This window comes from Sinocyclocheilus anshuiensis, unplaced genomic scaffold, assembly GCF_001515605.1.
Source record: "Sinocyclocheilus anshuiensis isolate Anshui unplaced genomic scaffold, SAMN03320099.WGS_v1.1 scaffold787, whole genome shotgun sequence".
Lineage (NCBI taxonomy): Eukaryota > Metazoa > Chordata > Actinopteri > Cypriniformes > Cyprinidae > Sinocyclocheilus > Sinocyclocheilus anshuiensis.
The window spans coordinates 433,065-451,457 of record NW_015548230.1 but is presented as its reverse complement, the minus strand read 5'-3'; the positions used below and the strand labels follow the sequence as shown (position 1 = coordinate 451,457).

The following is an 18,393-nucleotide window of genomic DNA, read 5'->3' as shown; positions in this document are numbered from 1 at the left end:
CCTGATCCTGGTAGAGTAGACTACAATGCCGGCTGTTCTGACTCAAAGACTGTAAGTAAGTTTTTCATATTTAAATAATTTGCCACTGATGATTCCAACGTGAGTTTTGAGCAGTGTAGAGTAGCGTTTGTTTGTAATTTCTCCGATCACAAATGCAGACGTGGTTTTATGTTTACGCGGCGCGATGCAACGCGTAAAAAGACAGTATAAATCATTATAATGCCTAATTATGTCCCCACTGGATGCCTTGTTTATAATGGGTTTTAATGCTTTTGTCTCGTCGCTCCGGCCGGACAGGGCATCACAATATGGTGAGGGGTGTAACATTTCCGTCACACGCTTGAGGTATTCGGCCAATCACAACGCACTGGATAGCTGGCCAATCAGAGCACACCTCGCTTTTCAGACCGATGAGCTTTGTAAAAATTGACGCGTTTCAGAAAGGCGGGGCATAGAGGAGAAACAATAATGTACAGTATGTGGAAAAGAATGTGTTTTTTGAACCTTAAACCGCATAAACACATTTCATTACACCAAATACACAAAATAATGTTCTTTTTAGCAACATCATATGACTCCTTTAAGTTTGCTGATTTGAAATCATGATGAGCTATCATCATTACACCCTTGTTGAAGACACTTAACCTCAGGTTACTCCTGGAGGACTAAACCAGTAATAAGTAAACTGTTAGTCAAGTTGGATAAACGTGTAAGCTTAAAGACTACTGGCAAAGCATGCTTAGTAAACCACCTCCACATCATCATGCACCACATTGTCAGCAGTTCTTTGTCTCTTCCTACGTCATAATCATCATCAGTGTGGCCACCTGTGCTGAAATGACACATTGAATGTTCTGCTGAATCAACAAAGCGTTAATGCTGGATTGAGAGAAGTCACACCAAAAACAGGCCTGCCGTGGTTTTACTGCTGCTCAGCACTGAAGCTTTGACTATTGCCTTGTGTATCATACACACCCACATTCAGAGCATTTGCATGTTACACAGCCTCTGCTATCATCTTGCTTTGCATTTAAGCTTCGCTGAAAATGTGCTTATTTGCCATGAAAATGTCACAATACAAAAAAAAGCACAAAAACTACATGGTTTCAAAACCTACAGCAGTGGCTATAAGTAAAGACTGCCTCAAAACGGTAACTGCGTTATTAACTACTTTATTTTGGCAATAATTTGAGGGATTGCATCGTATGTCTCCTTCTGAAATACCACAATTCTTGACAACATGCTCTGTGAAGCTCCAGCTAATTGAAGATACATTATTTCACATCAATGCTTTATAGTCAGAAACTGGTCCTAGATCAGTTGTCATTTGTACACAAATGCAATAGGCCTAAATGTTGCAAATTCGAGATCAATTACTTAACTTGGGAGTGCTGTTTTCAGGTTATTCTCACATGCCACCAATGCAGTTGTCCTGATGTGCTGGCTGTAGCGGGAAAACCCATGGCTGAAACAGATGTTTCCCTCTTGTTGAATAATCTCCCCTTCTCCTGTTGTCGTTCTTGAGACATAATCGGAAGCCGCAGGAGGAAATTACCGCTTGTTTTAATCCTAGCTGAAATGCATTCCCCTTGTGGGCACTGGCACAACCTTGCACCAGTGATCTGGATGGTGGTTTGTGCCATTACAAATATTAATGAAAGCAAAGTTCAGCCCTTCTAAAAAAATGTATTCAACATTCTTATCCAAAGTGTTGGTTTGGAAAAGCAACTGTAGCACTTTCACATAATTTAGAATGACAGCCTCTTATTTTTCTCTGTCTTGACAGGCTGCACTTCACAGCTATGATTTGTTTTATTACTAGCTTCATAACCTGTTTGCACTTTATGCATCAAATTGTAGTTTTTGAGCTCTTGCACACATATAATTAAAGCGATCTTTTGTCATGAAGCAGTTTTTTTCTCATTTGGAACGGCAAGAAAATTTCCTTTACTCAGTGCTATTTTGTCATCAAATGTAATGGGTCTACTCTTCCGAAACATGCAGAAACACCTCATCAGCAGCCCCAGACAACATCTGTGGACTTTTTCCCACATTTTCCATGCTGATTTTTAGGGAGAATCTGCCTAATGGATTTAACTGTGGTACATTGTGTTAAATGAACTGACAGCGGTTTAAATCATTCATTTTATTCTAAATGAGAATTGGCTATTTTTGGAACTGACGCACCGATCCAATACCTGGATCAGGTATTGTCACAGGTGATACTGATTTGATACTGTGTTAGTCGATACTATGAAGCTCTAAAAATGACAGGAAAGCACCATAAAAGTAGTTCATACAAGTTTTGTTTGAGGAAAAGATTGAAATTAAGTTTGAATCCAGTTCAGCAGTCTTATATCATTATTCTTCAAAACGTTCATTAAGACAGTAAAAGTAATCCATATGAATCAAGCAATTTAATCCAAGGCTTCTGAAGAAACACGATCGCTTTATGTGCTAGGCAGATTTAATTAAGTCTTATATTCACATACACATACAAACATGGTAAACGGAAGCTCCAACACACTTGTTTGACGTGACCAATATGGTTTGTTCTTGCATGCTATGTGCGTATGTTTGAGTTTCCACAAGAACCAGTGAGTTTTTTTCCCGCACGTCAAGTAAGTACAGTTGCGCTGCTGTTGACCATGTTCAATACGGTTGGGTTTGGAATAAAAATGAGGGTGAGTAATTGATGACAGAATTTTCAATTATGGGTGAACTATCCCTTTAATTGAATAAATATATACTGTAGTCTGCATGTGTTCCATGCTGTTCTGTCCTTGACTACACATACTCAAGAAAGCAGTATGTGAACACTCAATACAAATGCATGTGCTCTGAGTCTGAACAGGCTTTACTGGTAGGAGCACAGTCAAATTAGAGAACATATTCCCCGCCCCTTGCGTTTGAATTAAATGTGTAGAACTTTATGAATGACCGGCATTCTAGTTCTTTGAAAATCTGCTTTCAGCATGTACATGTTCTCAGACGACCTACCCATCGGTGAATTTATGGTTGTTTAACCAGGAAAAAAAAGGGTTTTGCTCTCTTGTGAGTCTCGGGGCCTCATCTCTGCTCTCCCAGCGGCCGGCCCCGCAGCTGCCAGACCCCGTCATTTGGCACGGAGATGAAAGTGTGTCTCGTGCTCCGCTCTGTCCTCTGTGACAAAGCCTGACCGCAGCACAGTCACAGACTCGTCCATTAACTGCACAGCTTGCCCTGTGACGGCACGACTTCACTGACACAACAGACACCCTGAGACTCGTAGGTGGGAAATCTGTCATGCGCACAGTTCGCACACCAGCAGACTTCCATTACTGATTTATTAGCACAGGATTGGCTTCCTCCGTCTCCAGAGATAATTTTTTATCCGACTTTAAAGGGAAACCAGGATTGGTTTCTCCAGGACATAAAAACATGGAATGTGTTTGGTTTGGATATGCATAGCCTTCCAGAGGCCTCAGATCCAGGCCTTGGCAGCGGCAGGCGGCCACAATCTCTCTATAGAATGGCAGTGCTCTTTGAAACGACTTGCTGCCATTTAAAAAATGCAGCCTTGTGTTTAAAGTTGAAGGCGTGGCCGAATGTGAATTCTGTTACTTTCCTCTCTGCATTCAGGACTAGATCTCACGGATGGCTTTTGGTGAAATTGGATTCTGCAGCTGTGCATTTTATGTAAAACAGAATGGTCTGAGCTAATGGAGTCATTGTAAATTACTTTGGCATTTGCAATAAAGGGGTTTGTAATAACGTGAGAGCGGTCAATGATTGTGCCAGACTTTTCACTTTTTCAGTTCAGAGAATGATCAGACGTTGAACTTTTACATTGTGTTGAAAAAGGCCAACAGTCATTTGATTTGTTTGTTTTAGCATTGGCTTGCCAGCATGGAATGAGTTTAAACACTTACTCCCACAAAAGCCATTGGAAGTTGTTGTTTCCTAAGCTTGGGGCTTTGGTGTTAAATCTAATCTTGTGCTGCTCAACCTTTGCCCTCTGACCACTGAGATCATCTCTAACTTAAATTTACTGGCCCTTTTAGGGACGTCACAGCCCTGTACTGATCTCCCCTTCTGCAGTGGATGAAATTACCCTAATCCTTCAAGACTTGTGACATACAAAATGAAAGCCAAGATGAACGTTTTCTCTTGTCCTCAATAATCTAGTGAATGGATTAACTTTCCACATTCAGAGCCTTGTTTTTATTTCTTGATGTTTAAACCTTTTGAGACTCTTTTTAAACCAGTTGTGCATAAGGTACTATTTAGCCTAGCAATGGAGGGAATAGACACAAAAATTCTACAAATTAAATAAAATTTCTCATAGCTTCATATATCAATATTTATTGCTCCTTATTCATTTCAGATTCAGTTCTTGAATATTATTTACATGTTTAAATACACTAGTTATTTTATTTCCAGGTGATTTTGTTCACCATAGCAATTATGGCTTTTATCAACTTCTGTATCAAAGGTAAATATCATATGTTACTATACATTACGGAGAGCTGCACATCAGGGGAGGCAAGAGAAATGCGGCCTCCCACTGTAACTTCAGCCATTGGTGTCACTGTTCGACAGTGTCACTTTAGAAAATGCAAGCGATTTTTAATGTTGTATTTTGTAATATTTGTGTTATTTTTGTATTGTGGATTATTTTCTCATCCATCTTTTTGGGAAGTCACTGCCTCCCTTGCCTCCTTAGAGGAAACGCCCCTTAAACTAACCAATGGTAAGTAGTAGCCCCTAGCGTGAACTTTCTGTCCCTGTTTAAGTAAGAACTTTAACCTTTTTTCAGAGGACTCTGATGCGTGTGCTCTGTGGTGTGTTTGAGTAGGCTGCACGTGTGACCACATGCTCCTCTGGGCCCATCTGCAACGATTATTTATTTACACGCTGTGATGCTTAACCTCGAGCAGGCAAGGGCATCCCAAACCTCAGCAGCAGGGCAGGAGGAACTCCGTACATATCCTGCCCCTCTCTCTTCAAACTCAATGCTAATCTATCTTCCGTAGCTCCCTCATTCATACGTTGAGCACTCTTGACTCTTCCCAGACGTCACTGCTGACATTCCCAAGGTTCCAGATTCAAGAAAAATTAGCATTTGCCTCGTAAAATCAAACATTTTAGTTGGCAAATTACAGAATAGTGCTAAATAGATGGTGGTTTAGAAGTAGAGTCATCTAGGGGTGCCCAAAACACTAGGCTTAGGGTTTTGTTAGTGCTTTAGGAAACACTGGAACTAACTAACAAACAGTTCCTTTTCAGATCTGACAAAATAAAGTGTCACCATTGGCGACTGGGTTTTAAATTATGGTCACATATATTTGTTTTTTGTCGCATAAGTAGCCATTTTAGTTGCAGTCTGGAGGTTTGATTATAACATGCAATGTTCAAGACCTACGATACTGGAAAGACAGATATTACACAGATAAAGACTGGCTTTTTCTCTCATGGAGAACCTGACGTCCCTGTTATCAGGGCTTCATCAGGGGTCTTGAGAACAGGCTGACGTGAGTCTCTGCATTCCAGTGTGGAGAGGTTTAAGCGTGTGAAAGGTCTGCCATCCCTCCTAAACAACAATCACTGTGAGCTGGGCCAGTTGTTCACCTTTATCTCTGTTCACAGGCATCATTTTGCCTGTTTTGCTTCAGTTATCATCTCATGGGAACTGCTGGGGTTAGTGTGTAACAAATTACAGGGTTCTATTTAACATATTTGTATGTTTTCAAACTTTCATATTTTTCCCTTTCTTTCCTGGGTGCATATGAGAGGAATCTTCATTTCGAAATAAAAACCATTGTTGCTACGTAGGATAAATGTTAAAAAGTTCAATACAGTAAAAATAAGGTTATAATATATGCTAATATATGCTAGGTTAAAAAACATTTTAAAGCATATAAAATGGAGTGTAGAGACATCCATGAGCACTGTAAGTGATGAGACGAACAAAACATTGGAAAGGAAAAGGATAATGCAAATGAAAAGGACATTGAACCAATTCATTGAGATGGATGGTGATGGACATTAAAATGGAGCTGTTTTACAGAATCGGATCAAACTTCCCGAGACTGTATTTTTGCTGTTGAGTTTTAAACCAGAAATGTCACAGTGGCAATTTTGTGTCATGACCAGAGCATGTGAGCGAAGCGTTTTCCACTCTAGGGACGTGCGCTCCACTCAGTCGCTCTAACCGCCCAAGCAAGCGCTCCGTTAATATTCCGCTCACGCTCGCCGTAAACCAATTCCCGCTCAGATCCCGCTCCGTTCTGTAAAGAACAAATTTGCGTGCGTTATATTAGATTATAAATTACTGTTGCCTATATCTAGCCTACATTCTGTAGGTCTACCTATTGGTTCGGGTCAGTTTTTTTTTTATAATATTTTAATAGGCCTAAGTGGTGTAGGCTAATATCTTCTGTACTCTGTAGTTCTGTATTTAGGCCTATATACAGCTGTGTGTTAGCTTAGGTCTACAGTTTAACTGAGATTATTTAATAACTACGGAGCTCCGAATATAATTCGAATTAACAATTCGTTTCTACGACGTCAGCAGGTTTTATTATTTTTTTTATTAATTTATTATTATTTATTAATTTTAAGCAATAATGATTTTAATAAGTAATTACGAAATATAATAATTCATTCCACGATTTAGGCCTACTAAAACTAGGGAATGAACGAATTAACGAACGAATGAATTCGTGGCAGCTAAGCCTAAACAAGAGAACGAATATTTCATTCGTGGCCATAATTTAGACTAAATGAAAAAATTTATTCTTAATTCGTGGCCATAATATAGCCCTAGCATAAAAGAGAACTAGCCTATTCTAAATTCGTGGCCGTTATTTTCTGCATGTCATTATCGGGGCTCTGTACAACCGAATATAACCTTAGCCTACCTGTTTATTCATTTATTATGGTATGTAACTAGCTCACATTTTGCTGCAGCATGTTTGCGTAGCACATCCTCATGCTTTCTGGCAATGTGCCGCTTCAGATTCCAATATGAATCTTTACTAACTTTAAGTCTCCCCGCACTCCCTCTCAGTTTCTTCTCCCTGCTCATTCTTAACTTTGATTTTTACTTTACATTTATGTAAAAGGCTTGCAACTTCGTTGAAACAATATCTGAACTCCATAACTGCTCTACTATTCTCGATCTCAAACAAGCAAATCACCAAAGGGCATTCTGGGTTGAGCGAGCGGCGCTGAGCGTATTGAGCAAGCGGAGCAGATTCTTCAGAAAGGAAATAAGGAAATATTACCACTCCGCTACCCGCTCCGCTCACATGCTCTGGTCATGACATAGGGAACATCCGTAAAATCCAAGCCCTAGATGTTAAGTGCCACAGCACATGTACTAACCACTAGGAGCAAACGCGTTTTTTGAGTGACCTCACTAGGAGATCTTATCACCCTCTGCATGGAGACCTGGAAGTGTTTTACGGGGGAGGACCGAACGGACACAATTGTCTGAGTGATTTTACTTTTTGGAACAATGGTCTAGGGAAGGAAGTGCAATAAGGGGCCTATCCTAAGTCCTTGAAAGCCTGGCTGCTTTCGATGGGGCCTGTGTCAACAGACCCCCCACCTAATCTCGCCAAGGGTCACACTTGCTTTTGCACCCTCCGTTCCCGCTCGAACAATCCCTCCGTCTGTGTGGAATCCCAACCCCCTTCGCCTCTGGTTTGGGATGGCACAAACCGGAAAATTGGCTCACAAAGGGAAGTACATTCTTCCATGCAGAAAACAACGTGTAAACAAAGAAGACCACCAAAGACATGAACTGAGATGGGTTTGTCTTTGCCTGCTGGAGCAGAAGTGTGCTGTTCCACCCTGTCTCTCGCTGTGGACACTATGTGCGCATTACAAATCCATGTGAAGAGCCAGAGAGATGAGCAAAATGAAGAAGATGGGTTGGAATTTGGTGTCATTATGTAACTTGAGACTGGTTAAGAGAAAGAGTTTGAAAGGGATGGTGCGTTTGCCCTGATCGGAGTCTAAGATTCCTGTCTGTAGATGTGGAAAAGAGCCCAGATGTTCAATTAAGTGCCGGAGGAAGTCTTGATGACAGGATATGGATGTTACCTAAAGCACAGTCTAGGACTCTTTAGAGAAAGCCTGCTTCCTATGATCTTATGCTTCCTATGACATAATCCAGCAAGTGCTGAGGAAACAGCGAAAATGTGTACAGATGTGCACCGAAACACCACGTTTATGTTCTTGTTGAGCATTTAATTTAATATATGTTGGAACATGGCTGCAATAATTTTCCTACTGTAGCTACAATGGCACAGTCAACATACTTTTGCCCAAGTATTTTTTTCACTTGTTTTTTTGCGATTTAGTTTTCTTGATCTGGCATATCTCCTCGCACCATTGTATTAGCATAGCAGGGTTCTGAAACAGCCTAGTTTTGTGAGCGAGACTGTCAGTTTCTCAGCTCTGATATGGTACAAAAATCCAAAGTGGTAGCTGTCGCCAGCTTCATTTACACAGCCGATAAGAGGACCAGCGGAAGTGTGTTTCTCCTTCTCCAAACACGTAATCTCCCTGCACTGCAGGCGTTCCATTGTCAGGTCAAGAGGACTGGAATGAAGCTGTGAACTTCCTGGAATCTGCCACCTCTGACTTTCTGCTGAAATTCTTCAGGCCTCAAACATTTGAGACGGCCACAGATGCTAAACAGTCCACCCCTGCTTTCCTTCTGTTTAATCAAAAAGTTTCTTGAGTAGTCATTACCGAAGAGGAAGGTCGTCAGTCACTGAGCCATTGTTTCAGTGGTCATGACTGCTCAGGGCAGTTTGGTGTGCAGGAAGGAGCCGATGTATAGAAATCAAACATCAAACATTCAGCTCAAGGATCAAAGCCGCACTAGTTGCCAGTTTGTAGGGTACAGTTGCTGTGAATGCAAGCACAGCTTCTTGAATAGGGAAATATAGGATTCTCCAAAACAGGACCATTACCAAATTACCAAATAGTACAGGGGGTTCCAGTCCTGCTCCTGGAGGGCCAACGTCCTGCAGAGTTAATTTCCAACATTTCCAAACACGCCTGCCTCAAAGGTCCTAGTGCTTCAGGTGTGTCTAACTGGGGATAGAGTGGCCCTCCAAGAGCAGGATTGGGCACCTCTGAGATTGGCTCTTGAAAGGTGGGATGGCCTTTCCTACAGCTGCCATAATGTTTTGTTGAGATTTCGGCCATACCTTAAATTACAAAAAGCTGTCGGCATCAATAGCCTTGTGGGCAGTGCATCGACATATAGTGCCGTTGTGCTACGTGTGTCCCGAGTTCGAATCCCAGGCAAAAATGCCAAAAATAAATAATAATAATAATAAAAAAACAACTACAAGAAGTTAAGTTTGTTTCATGTTGCACAACTTTGACAAAAAAGTGATTGTTATGTTTTGTAGGATGTGCAAAACTAGCAAACTATACCTCAGTTTGCAGCAATACCGCCATGCATAGATGCCAATTTTATCATCAATAATGGTTTATTTCAGTGAGTTCCAATAAGAGAACACATGTAGCCAAACCAAGACCACTTTTTAAAGTGGACTCAAACTAACTAATTGAACCAAATTTACACGTTCTGTTCTCAAACAGACCTGTGGGTTACCAACTTTAACCACTAAGGTATTAGCGCAACTCATCAGTCCCAAGGTTCTCATTTATAATCCTGTCTGTAAGTTTCTTATTGTGTACAGCAAAGCTCAGTCTAGAACTTAAGTGTCCTATATGTAGGGACCATAGCAATTTTGGCTCGACTAACTGTGCAGATAAGGTAGATTTTTTGAAATGTCATATTTTATAATGGCAGTGCTCATGGCTCGTTTCAGATGGAGCACAATCTATCTGTGTGACTCCACCACCAGAGCCAGAGTAAAATCATGAGCCTTGCTTTTGCTTTGGGTGTGTATGTTTACAGCTTGGCTCCAATGCATTGTCAGTTATAGTAGTGAAAGGCATTGGCTGCTCTTTTGTAGTTGAACATATAATTGTGTACTTTTGATATAAGCAGTGGTTGCCTAAATTTAGTGTTTTCTTTTTTCTTTTTAAAGACTCTCAAGTTTACAAGCTTCATTCCACAGAAACAAGCAGAAACCTAAAGTCGGCTTTACAGTTCAACTAAATCCTTGATTGTGCAGAGTTGAACAAAATGGCCAAATGCATTCTTGTGGTGGAAAACCCATTCTGCTTTATGCATGCCAGTTTTAGCATAAAAAAATAAGTAGTTATTTTAAGTCTTATCAGCATGGTAACCAAAGAGGAGGTGCTTTTTCTTGCTCATAAACTGCATTAAAAATAACTTGAATAAATGTTTTGCAAATTAACGTTAAAGAGGGTGCTTATATTTTTTTAGTATGACCAGTGTAATCAGGTTCATAAACAAATGACTCATTTTAGCAGGTTATTAGTCAGATACAAATCAGCTCTCTCAAAAGTACTAAAACAGTCGTTAATGGATTGTTTAGTGGAATCACAATCTCAACCAAAATCATTAATTTCCTTAGGTTTTTCATCTATAAGGAAGAGCCCTTGCTTTACTTCAAAGCTTCTCATTATGTGTGGAAGGTAACTAGGTTCCATTGAGACCATGTCAATTAACTTCTCCTGTGCATTGAGGTTATAGAGCTTCACTTCAAAGGTTTTTTTGTGTGTGTTTTGGTCACTCATGGCTGTGACAGCTTCATAATAAGAACGGCCGATGGATCGTCACTGTGACTCCACATCGTGGGTGTATCCAGTGTCTGCATTCTAGGTCCCATTCTACCCCAATGCCCCCACTGTCTTGAACTTTGACCTTGCTGAACTGGGAATACAAACACTGATTCACCTTTAGGCGGACACTGTGGGTTTCTTTGACGTTCCTGTGGTCTGGTTAAATTGTTCTGTCATTACTGGGGAAGGATCTGGAAATGTAAAATGAAAGCTTTAAAACAGTGGATTTAGATTGAATAACATGATATAATTATTTAGCTTGGAAAATAATTCAGGCCACATTTCCAAGTGTTAAGGCTGTGTTCTAGTTTATTTTTTGGTCCAAAAAGGCTAATCACTTTGTCTCTTTCCCAAGATGTTTTCAGATGTTTTTTGGGGATAAATAGTAAAAAATACCAATATTTGCAGACTTGCATAATTTTATGAAAGCATTTACATGCATAAGAAACATGCCACACTGAGACGTCTTCATTTTGAGGGATGAAGCAAACAGTTCTTTGTATCAGACTATTGAAATATTGGCTAATGGTCTTGAGACACTGTCCATGTGTTGCAGTGACAGAACTGTCTCCCTTAAGGGCCACAATTGATGACTGACCAAAGACTCTAAGATCACTATTGAGTGGTCTATTAGTTTCCATCTTCCTGCCAGTTTAACATCCCCTGAGCTGGCTAGTGAGGTCAGGCAGAGGTCAGAGGTTAGTGAAGTGCCCTTTGTTGTTTACAGGAAGAGACAGTGTTACTTAGTCCTGTATCTCCTAGTAAGCTAACAGGAATCTCCAGAAGTCCTCAGACCTTCTCATCAGTCTGGATCCCAGACTCCCTCTGGGGCTCTCATGGGAAAGACCAATGTAAACTGCCTAGCGACTCCTTACCTAAAAGTTTAAGTGTGCAGTTCGTCATTTCTGCACTGCTGGTGGCATTTTCAATAGCAACCACCCAACACATTAGCAACTACCTAGCAAGGACTACATACACTTCAGACCTTCCCTCTCTTCTGAACTGTCCAGTTCTTTAGTTACAATTTGTTGTGCAATTCAAGCTAATATGCAAGTGTTTCTGTACGTGGGATCTGGTGGTTCATACAGGTTGATGAGAGTTTATTCGAGAGCACTGTAACCTCACAGGGTTATACAGACACATTCCACACTGTCCAGTGAATGAACAAACAGCCCTCTCATTGCTTCATGTGACACATCAGCCACGAGCTTTCAGTAAAGGAGAAAAACAGAGAGATTATATATATATATATATATATATATATATATACTGTATATATTAGCCATAGTCTCTTGATTGTCTTCATGTGAAGCTGACATTTGTGTTCTGTGTTCTTTCTCTTGTGTTGTAGAGTTACTGGGCTCCACCAAGAGGCTGAACATCAACTATCAGGATCCAGACGGGTGAGTCATTGTTCTGTGGGTGAATCTCATGACGAAACAAGTCAATAACATAATAATCAGGTCAAAACACAGACATTCTGATTTGTGCAGCCAGTCAGCACTTTCCCATAAGGCCTGAGGAGTGATCAGATTAGAAAAGCTGCCAGAGAACTTGTGAGGCATGCAACTCTTTTTAAGTTTAAGTGCTATAGATACCAACTAGGTTCATTGTTTAATAACAGTTAGGTAGGTAATTATTAAATAGGTAATTCTTTTTTTGTATTGGCAGTATTATTAGTATATCATAGTTTAAGGACCAGAGGATGAAAGGCTGATCACCAGAGGATGAGAGGCTCATCAAATAACCATCAAATAATGTGAAAGTTGCAAAGGTAATGTCATAGTTCAAAAAGTCTTAATGGTCCTAAAATAGCCAAATAATTTCTAACATCTATCTCTTGATGTTGGTGTGAAACCAAGTTACTCTGGTAACTCTGCTGTTTTAGGCCTTTTGGATTTGACTGCTGCCTTTGATATGGTCAACCACTCAATTATTTTATCTAGACTTGAACAGTGTGTCGGCATTAAGGGCATAGCCCTTACTTGGTTTCAGTCGTATTTGACAGACAGAAGTAATTTTCTTCATCTGCTGCCACTCTTTTTTGTGGCGTCCCCCAAGGGTCAGTATTGGGCCCTATGTTGTTTTCTTTGTATTTGCTGCCCTTGGGGTATATTTTTAGAAAGCACAATATCTCCTTCCACTGTTATGCGGATGATGTACAAATTTATTTGCCTGTCAAAACAAATGACAAAACTTAATTTCTGTCATTACTAAATTGCCTGAGAGATTTAAAAATATGGCTGGATCAGAACTTTTTTTGTCTTAATGAAAATAAGACTGGGATTATTGTGTTTGGTCGTCCTGGGGATTTAAGTGCTTGTGTAGATGCACTTGGTAATTTAGGTTTGTATGTTCGTCCATTTACCAAGAATCTCGGTGTGATTTTTGACAGTGCTTTTAAATTTGAAAAACAGATTAGTTCTGTTGTAAAAGCCAGTTTCTTTCAACTGAGACTGTTGGCTAAAGTCAAGCCCTACCTGCCACATAAGGAGTTTGAAAGTGTAATTCATGCTTTTATAACATCTAGACTAGACTACTGTAACTCTTTATATGTTGGTTTGGATCAGCCATCTCTTCAACGCTTACAGTTAGTTCAAAATGCAGCAACTCGGCTTCTAACTGGGACTAAAAAGTATGAGCACATTACTCCTGTCTTAGCTTCACTACACTGGCTTCCGCTGTCCGCTTCAGGATTGATTTCAAGATTTTATTGTTTGTTTTTAAGATTTTAAATATGTTGGCGCCTGCCTATTTATCAGAGCTTTTACATGTCCACACTCCTGTTAAAGCGCTGAGGTCGTCCAATCAGGTGCTCCTCAATGTTCTGAGAGCCAGGTTAAAAAATAAAGGTGACCAAGCTTTTTCAGTGGTGGCACCTAATTTGTGGAATAGTTTACCTGTGCACATAAGAACTGCTCAGACTGTTGGAATTTTTAAGTCATTACTTAAGACACACCTGTATTCCTTGGCTTTCATTTCGAGCTGAGCTGAGACATTGTGTTTTTTTTTTTTTTTTTACTGTATTTGTCTTGTTTGTATGTGCGTTTTTCCGGACATTGTTAAGCACTTTGGTCAACCATGGTTGTTTTTAAATGTGCTATATAAATAAAATTGAACTGAACTGAACTGAAATATGTTCTGATATATACATTAATAATTTTTTAAAGTTTGGGGTCTGTAAGATTCACTGCATTTATTTGATCAGTACAGTAAAAACTGTAATATTGTGAAATATTATTAAAAAAATTTCTATTTGAATATATTTTCAAACGTAATTTATTCCTGATATCAAAGTTCAGCAGCCATAACTCCACATTTCTTAATATTGTCATTGTTGAAAAAAAGTTGTGCGGCTTATTATTTTTTGTGGAAACCATGACACAAGTATATGTTTTTTCAGGATTCTTTGAATATAGTCAAAAGAACAGCATTTATTTGAAAAATATTTTGTAACATTATAACATAATGTATTTACAGTCAATTAAAGTGTTCACTTTTGATCAAATTAATGCATCCTTGCTTAATAAAAGCATTAATAAAAAAAAATATTGATTTTTTGGTGGTACAAATGAGCTGCCCATGGTCTCTTCACAGACAGCATCACAGCCTCATTCCGACACCTGAGAGTATCAGTATAATCGTGTGCAAGCATGTTGACTTCCTGTGTGATGGATCATCCCACTTTGATTAGTTTTGAAATTGACAGTTGTTGAATCACACAAGACAGCCGAGTCAGCACACTGTCTTATATGCTATAAATGTCCTCTCCACACACCTCTAACCTATTGTTGTCAAACCAGCTGTTTCAGACGGACTGAATTACACCCCTCTGGAAACTTCTCATAATAAGGTTTATTTAAGTCTATGATCAGTTTTTCACTTGGCTTTATTATTTTGAATTGTGACCATTCTATATCTAATATTATTTTTCTTAACTCTCTGTTAATTTGTGTACTTTCATGTAAGCGTTTTAAATTGTTAATGTGCCCCCAATGCCCTGAAATAACTTGGCTGTGTCTTCATAATGTTTGGGCAACTTCGTATACACACTAAGTGTGCTATGAGCTCTTAGCCTTAAAATCTATGTATATAAGACTGAATTCTTTCAGCCAGATACTTCACCTGTGTCTCATCTTAAACTGACCACTATCATTGCTCTCACAGTCTATTAAAACGTGCTATGTCAACAGTGTTTTTGAGATAAGATGGGCCTTTCACAGGGCTGTAAAATAGCACATTGACCTCATATATTAAAGTCGAGACTCTAGTGACATTTAGGTGCTTGTTTTTGGGTGGCCCCCCACCTGTCTGTCGTAAAGAAGAGAAAGGGGCGTGGGCCAGTCGAGGGGTCAGAGATGGCCATTCGCAGATAAGGACCGTAACGAATTAGATGGGAGTGTTTACAAAGCACCGGACAGCCATTATTGAGGCCAGATGGGGAAGGCAAGAGGAAAACAGGGAATGATGGATGGAGATTTATGAGAGTTGTTGAGTGCTGATCCATGCTTTCATGGCTGGTGTGAACAAATCTGCCACTATATAGCATTAAAGCACGTTAAATAGATAACTAAAAATATCCAAGATAAACTCTCGGGTTAGATTGGCTGACGTCTCAGGTCTTTAAAGCGGTCCACTCTTAGTTTGAACAAGATGCATCAGTCACATAGTTTTATTTTGTTTTTCTAAGTTGCCATGGTATCTACTGACCCGGGTTTTGTTATATAACATCTCTATTTAATGGAAAATTACTGACAGAAGAGGAAAACAGGAAAAGGGGCGAAAGGATGTAGTTGAGCTCAGCTCAGTCAGAGTGTATGTAGCACGGTCATGCAGAGACCTGTATCACTTATTAATGGGAATAAAGTACATAGACTCACCCGTGTGTAGGTAAAGGCTTCGGGCTGTCTGGGATCTGAATCTTACGAAATATGCAACATATTAAGGTCATATTACAGTACTCTCTGAAATCAAATGAAAAAATATTATATAAATATGTTATACATAAAAATTTATTTATACAAGGACATCTCATTACAATTAAGAACCTTTCTCAAACAATTTTCAAGACTAAATGCAAAAAATATATATATTTTTTTTTATTTTGAAAGAATTGTATTAAATAATATTTTTGTTTATGCTGATTAAAAACATTTTGGAATTGCAATATTTTTCTAATAATGTTGCAGAATTTGCATTAATTAGAATCTAATGAGAACAACAACTGAAAGTAATAGAATAAAAAAAAGATAAAACATCTATCGAGGCATTATGGCAATGAGAACCTTTGGTCAAAATGTACTTATTATGAAAATGTTATTATATAAATATGGAAAGCTACTTTTAAAAGTAATGCATTACAATGTTGTGCTACGCATAAAAAAGTAACTAATTTTGTTACTTAGTTACTTTTTATGGAAAGTAATGCATTACATTACTTTCTCGTTACTTTTTGTCACCTGGGCTGGGCTGGGCTTGCTTATTTATTTTTTAAAAACCCAAAAGTTATATTTTTGGCAACTGTAAAGTCTCTTTTACAACTAAAGTGAAATTATTAAGCCTCAGTCTGAAGGAAGTGCCTCTGCACCTCTTTCTCTCAATATGGGACAGAAGAGGTGCCAGTGAATAAATTTGAAAAAGTACTTTACTAATTACGTTACTTAAATAATTACTTGAAAAAGTAATCTGATTACTTTTTTCAGTAATCTGATCTGATTACAGTGTGTGTGTGTGTGTGTATGTGTATATATCCAATTATAAAAAAAAAGCTATTAAAATTATATTTTTTTATTGATTATTTATTATTTTTTGAACATGTTTTTGTCAGATACACCCATCTAAAGGACGTTTGAGTTGCAACACTGTTAGGAAAGCCTTGTTTCTGCATTGCCACCTGATGATGACCTCAGCATGCATCATAAGCTTGTACTTTTGATTGTGAAAGATTTGCATGCTCAGGTCTGTTTGTAAAGGAGAAAAATGAAATGTGGGGTTTGGGGTTTGGGGTGGGGGGGTTCAGCAAATAATAGTGGTGTAGCGTTGAAGGTTTTGCTTGTCTGTGAGACAAATTAGTATTTGAGCTGCCTTTGACTTTCTGGGGAACTGTTGGGATTTGTATGGGGGCGTTTCCATGGCAAACGTCCTGGAATGTTTGTGAATGAATGGCAAGGCCGGTGTGAGAGGGACTCTTTGGAGCCCTGTCTTTTGTCCACCGAGGGCAGCGCTGCCAGGACGCATCAAATCCGTCCTGACATCCCGAGAAATGAAGGTGAAAGTGGACAGGGCTCATAACACAAGACCCTCGCTGAGTTCTGGGAACTTTTCCCGAATTGTGTGTTTGTGGGTAAATCAACAACTGCTCAATATCACTGTGGGCAGCCATCGGACTGTTTGACCCGCTCTTGATATTTCCTGGGGTGCAAAACTGTGTTTTTGTCTGGTATGATGGCCAAATGCAGCCAACTCATGTAGATGAAGAACATTATATTCCAATTAATTGAAGAAGTTTCATTGTATGTGTGAACATTTGTAATTATTAAGTAAAGTAGTTAAGGCTTAATGACATTTAATTGTTGCTGAACATGTAAATATAAATCATTATTTGCTGAAAATCTTAGCATCTGACCTAGCTCTCCATGGCACATTCAAGAGAGAAGTATAGCAATACACATTTTTGGTGGTTTTGCATTATTTTTAACGTTTGAAACCTTTGGTCCCCATTCATCAAATTCTCCATATGTGACCCTGGAGCACAAAACCAGTCATAAGGGTCCATTTTTAAAAACTGAGATTTATACATCATCTGAAAGCTGAATAAATAATATTTCCATTGATGTATGGTTTTGTTAGGATTGGACAATATTTGGCCGAGATACAGCTATTTGAAAATCTGGAATCTGAGGGTGCAAAAAAATCTAAATATTGAGAAAATCATCTTTAAAGTTGTCCAAATGAAGTTCTTAGCAATGCATATTACTAATCAAAAATTAAGTTTTGATATATTTACAGTAGGAAATTTACAAAATATCTTCATGGAACATGATCTTTACTTAATATCCTAATGGTTTTTGGCATAAAAGAAAAATCTATAATTTTGACCCATACAATGTATTTTTGGCTATTGCTACAAATATACCCCAGCGATTTAAGACATCTTGTGTGTATGCTGCTTGATTATTCATAATCAAATCAAAATCATAATCACAATTATTTTGGTCAACGTTGTAAGTACAATTATTTAACACTATTAGAAATTGGAGATATGACCAAAATCTTAAATGAGTAATTTTTTTTTCTTCTTCACGAAAGCAATATATTTTGCTGGAAAAAAGTTCACTCAATAGTCTTCACTGTGAGAATTAAACATACATTGATTCTTATTAGCTACTAAAGCTATTCAGTGATTGTGTGATTAGAGTGATTTTCTCTTATTCTTTTGTTGTTTGATTCACATAAAGGACACAGCAGCAGGTTTATTAGGCACATTAAAGCACAGATTTAATATTCTGACACATCCAATTTCTTGCTCAAATGGTTTATGTTCACTTAAGACATAACCGATTGTACTTATGTGAATACTTGCCAGAACAGGCATTTTGACTTTTGCGTGTGTGTGTGTGTGTGTGTGTGTGTGTGTGTGTGTGTGTGTGTGTGTGTGTGTGTGTGTAA

General features: G+C 38.8%; 1 protein-coding gene across 2 annotated transcripts in view; it reads left to right on the top strand.

Annotated features, from left to right (window-relative positions):
- Positions 1–18,393, top strand: part of LOC107654588 (caskin-2-like) — a 59,379-nt gene that overhangs the window by 17,872 nt on the left and 23,114 nt on the right. The window contains exon 3 of one of the 2 annotated variants that reach the window (XM_016441734.1): positions 12,077–12,128. In XM_016441734.1, coding sequence (XP_016297220.1) covers positions 12,077–12,128 — 52 coding nt within the window. Of the gene's footprint in view, positions 1–12,075; positions 12,129–18,393 lie in introns of those variants that run through there. The other variant, XM_016441735.1, reaches the window with a different exon arrangement.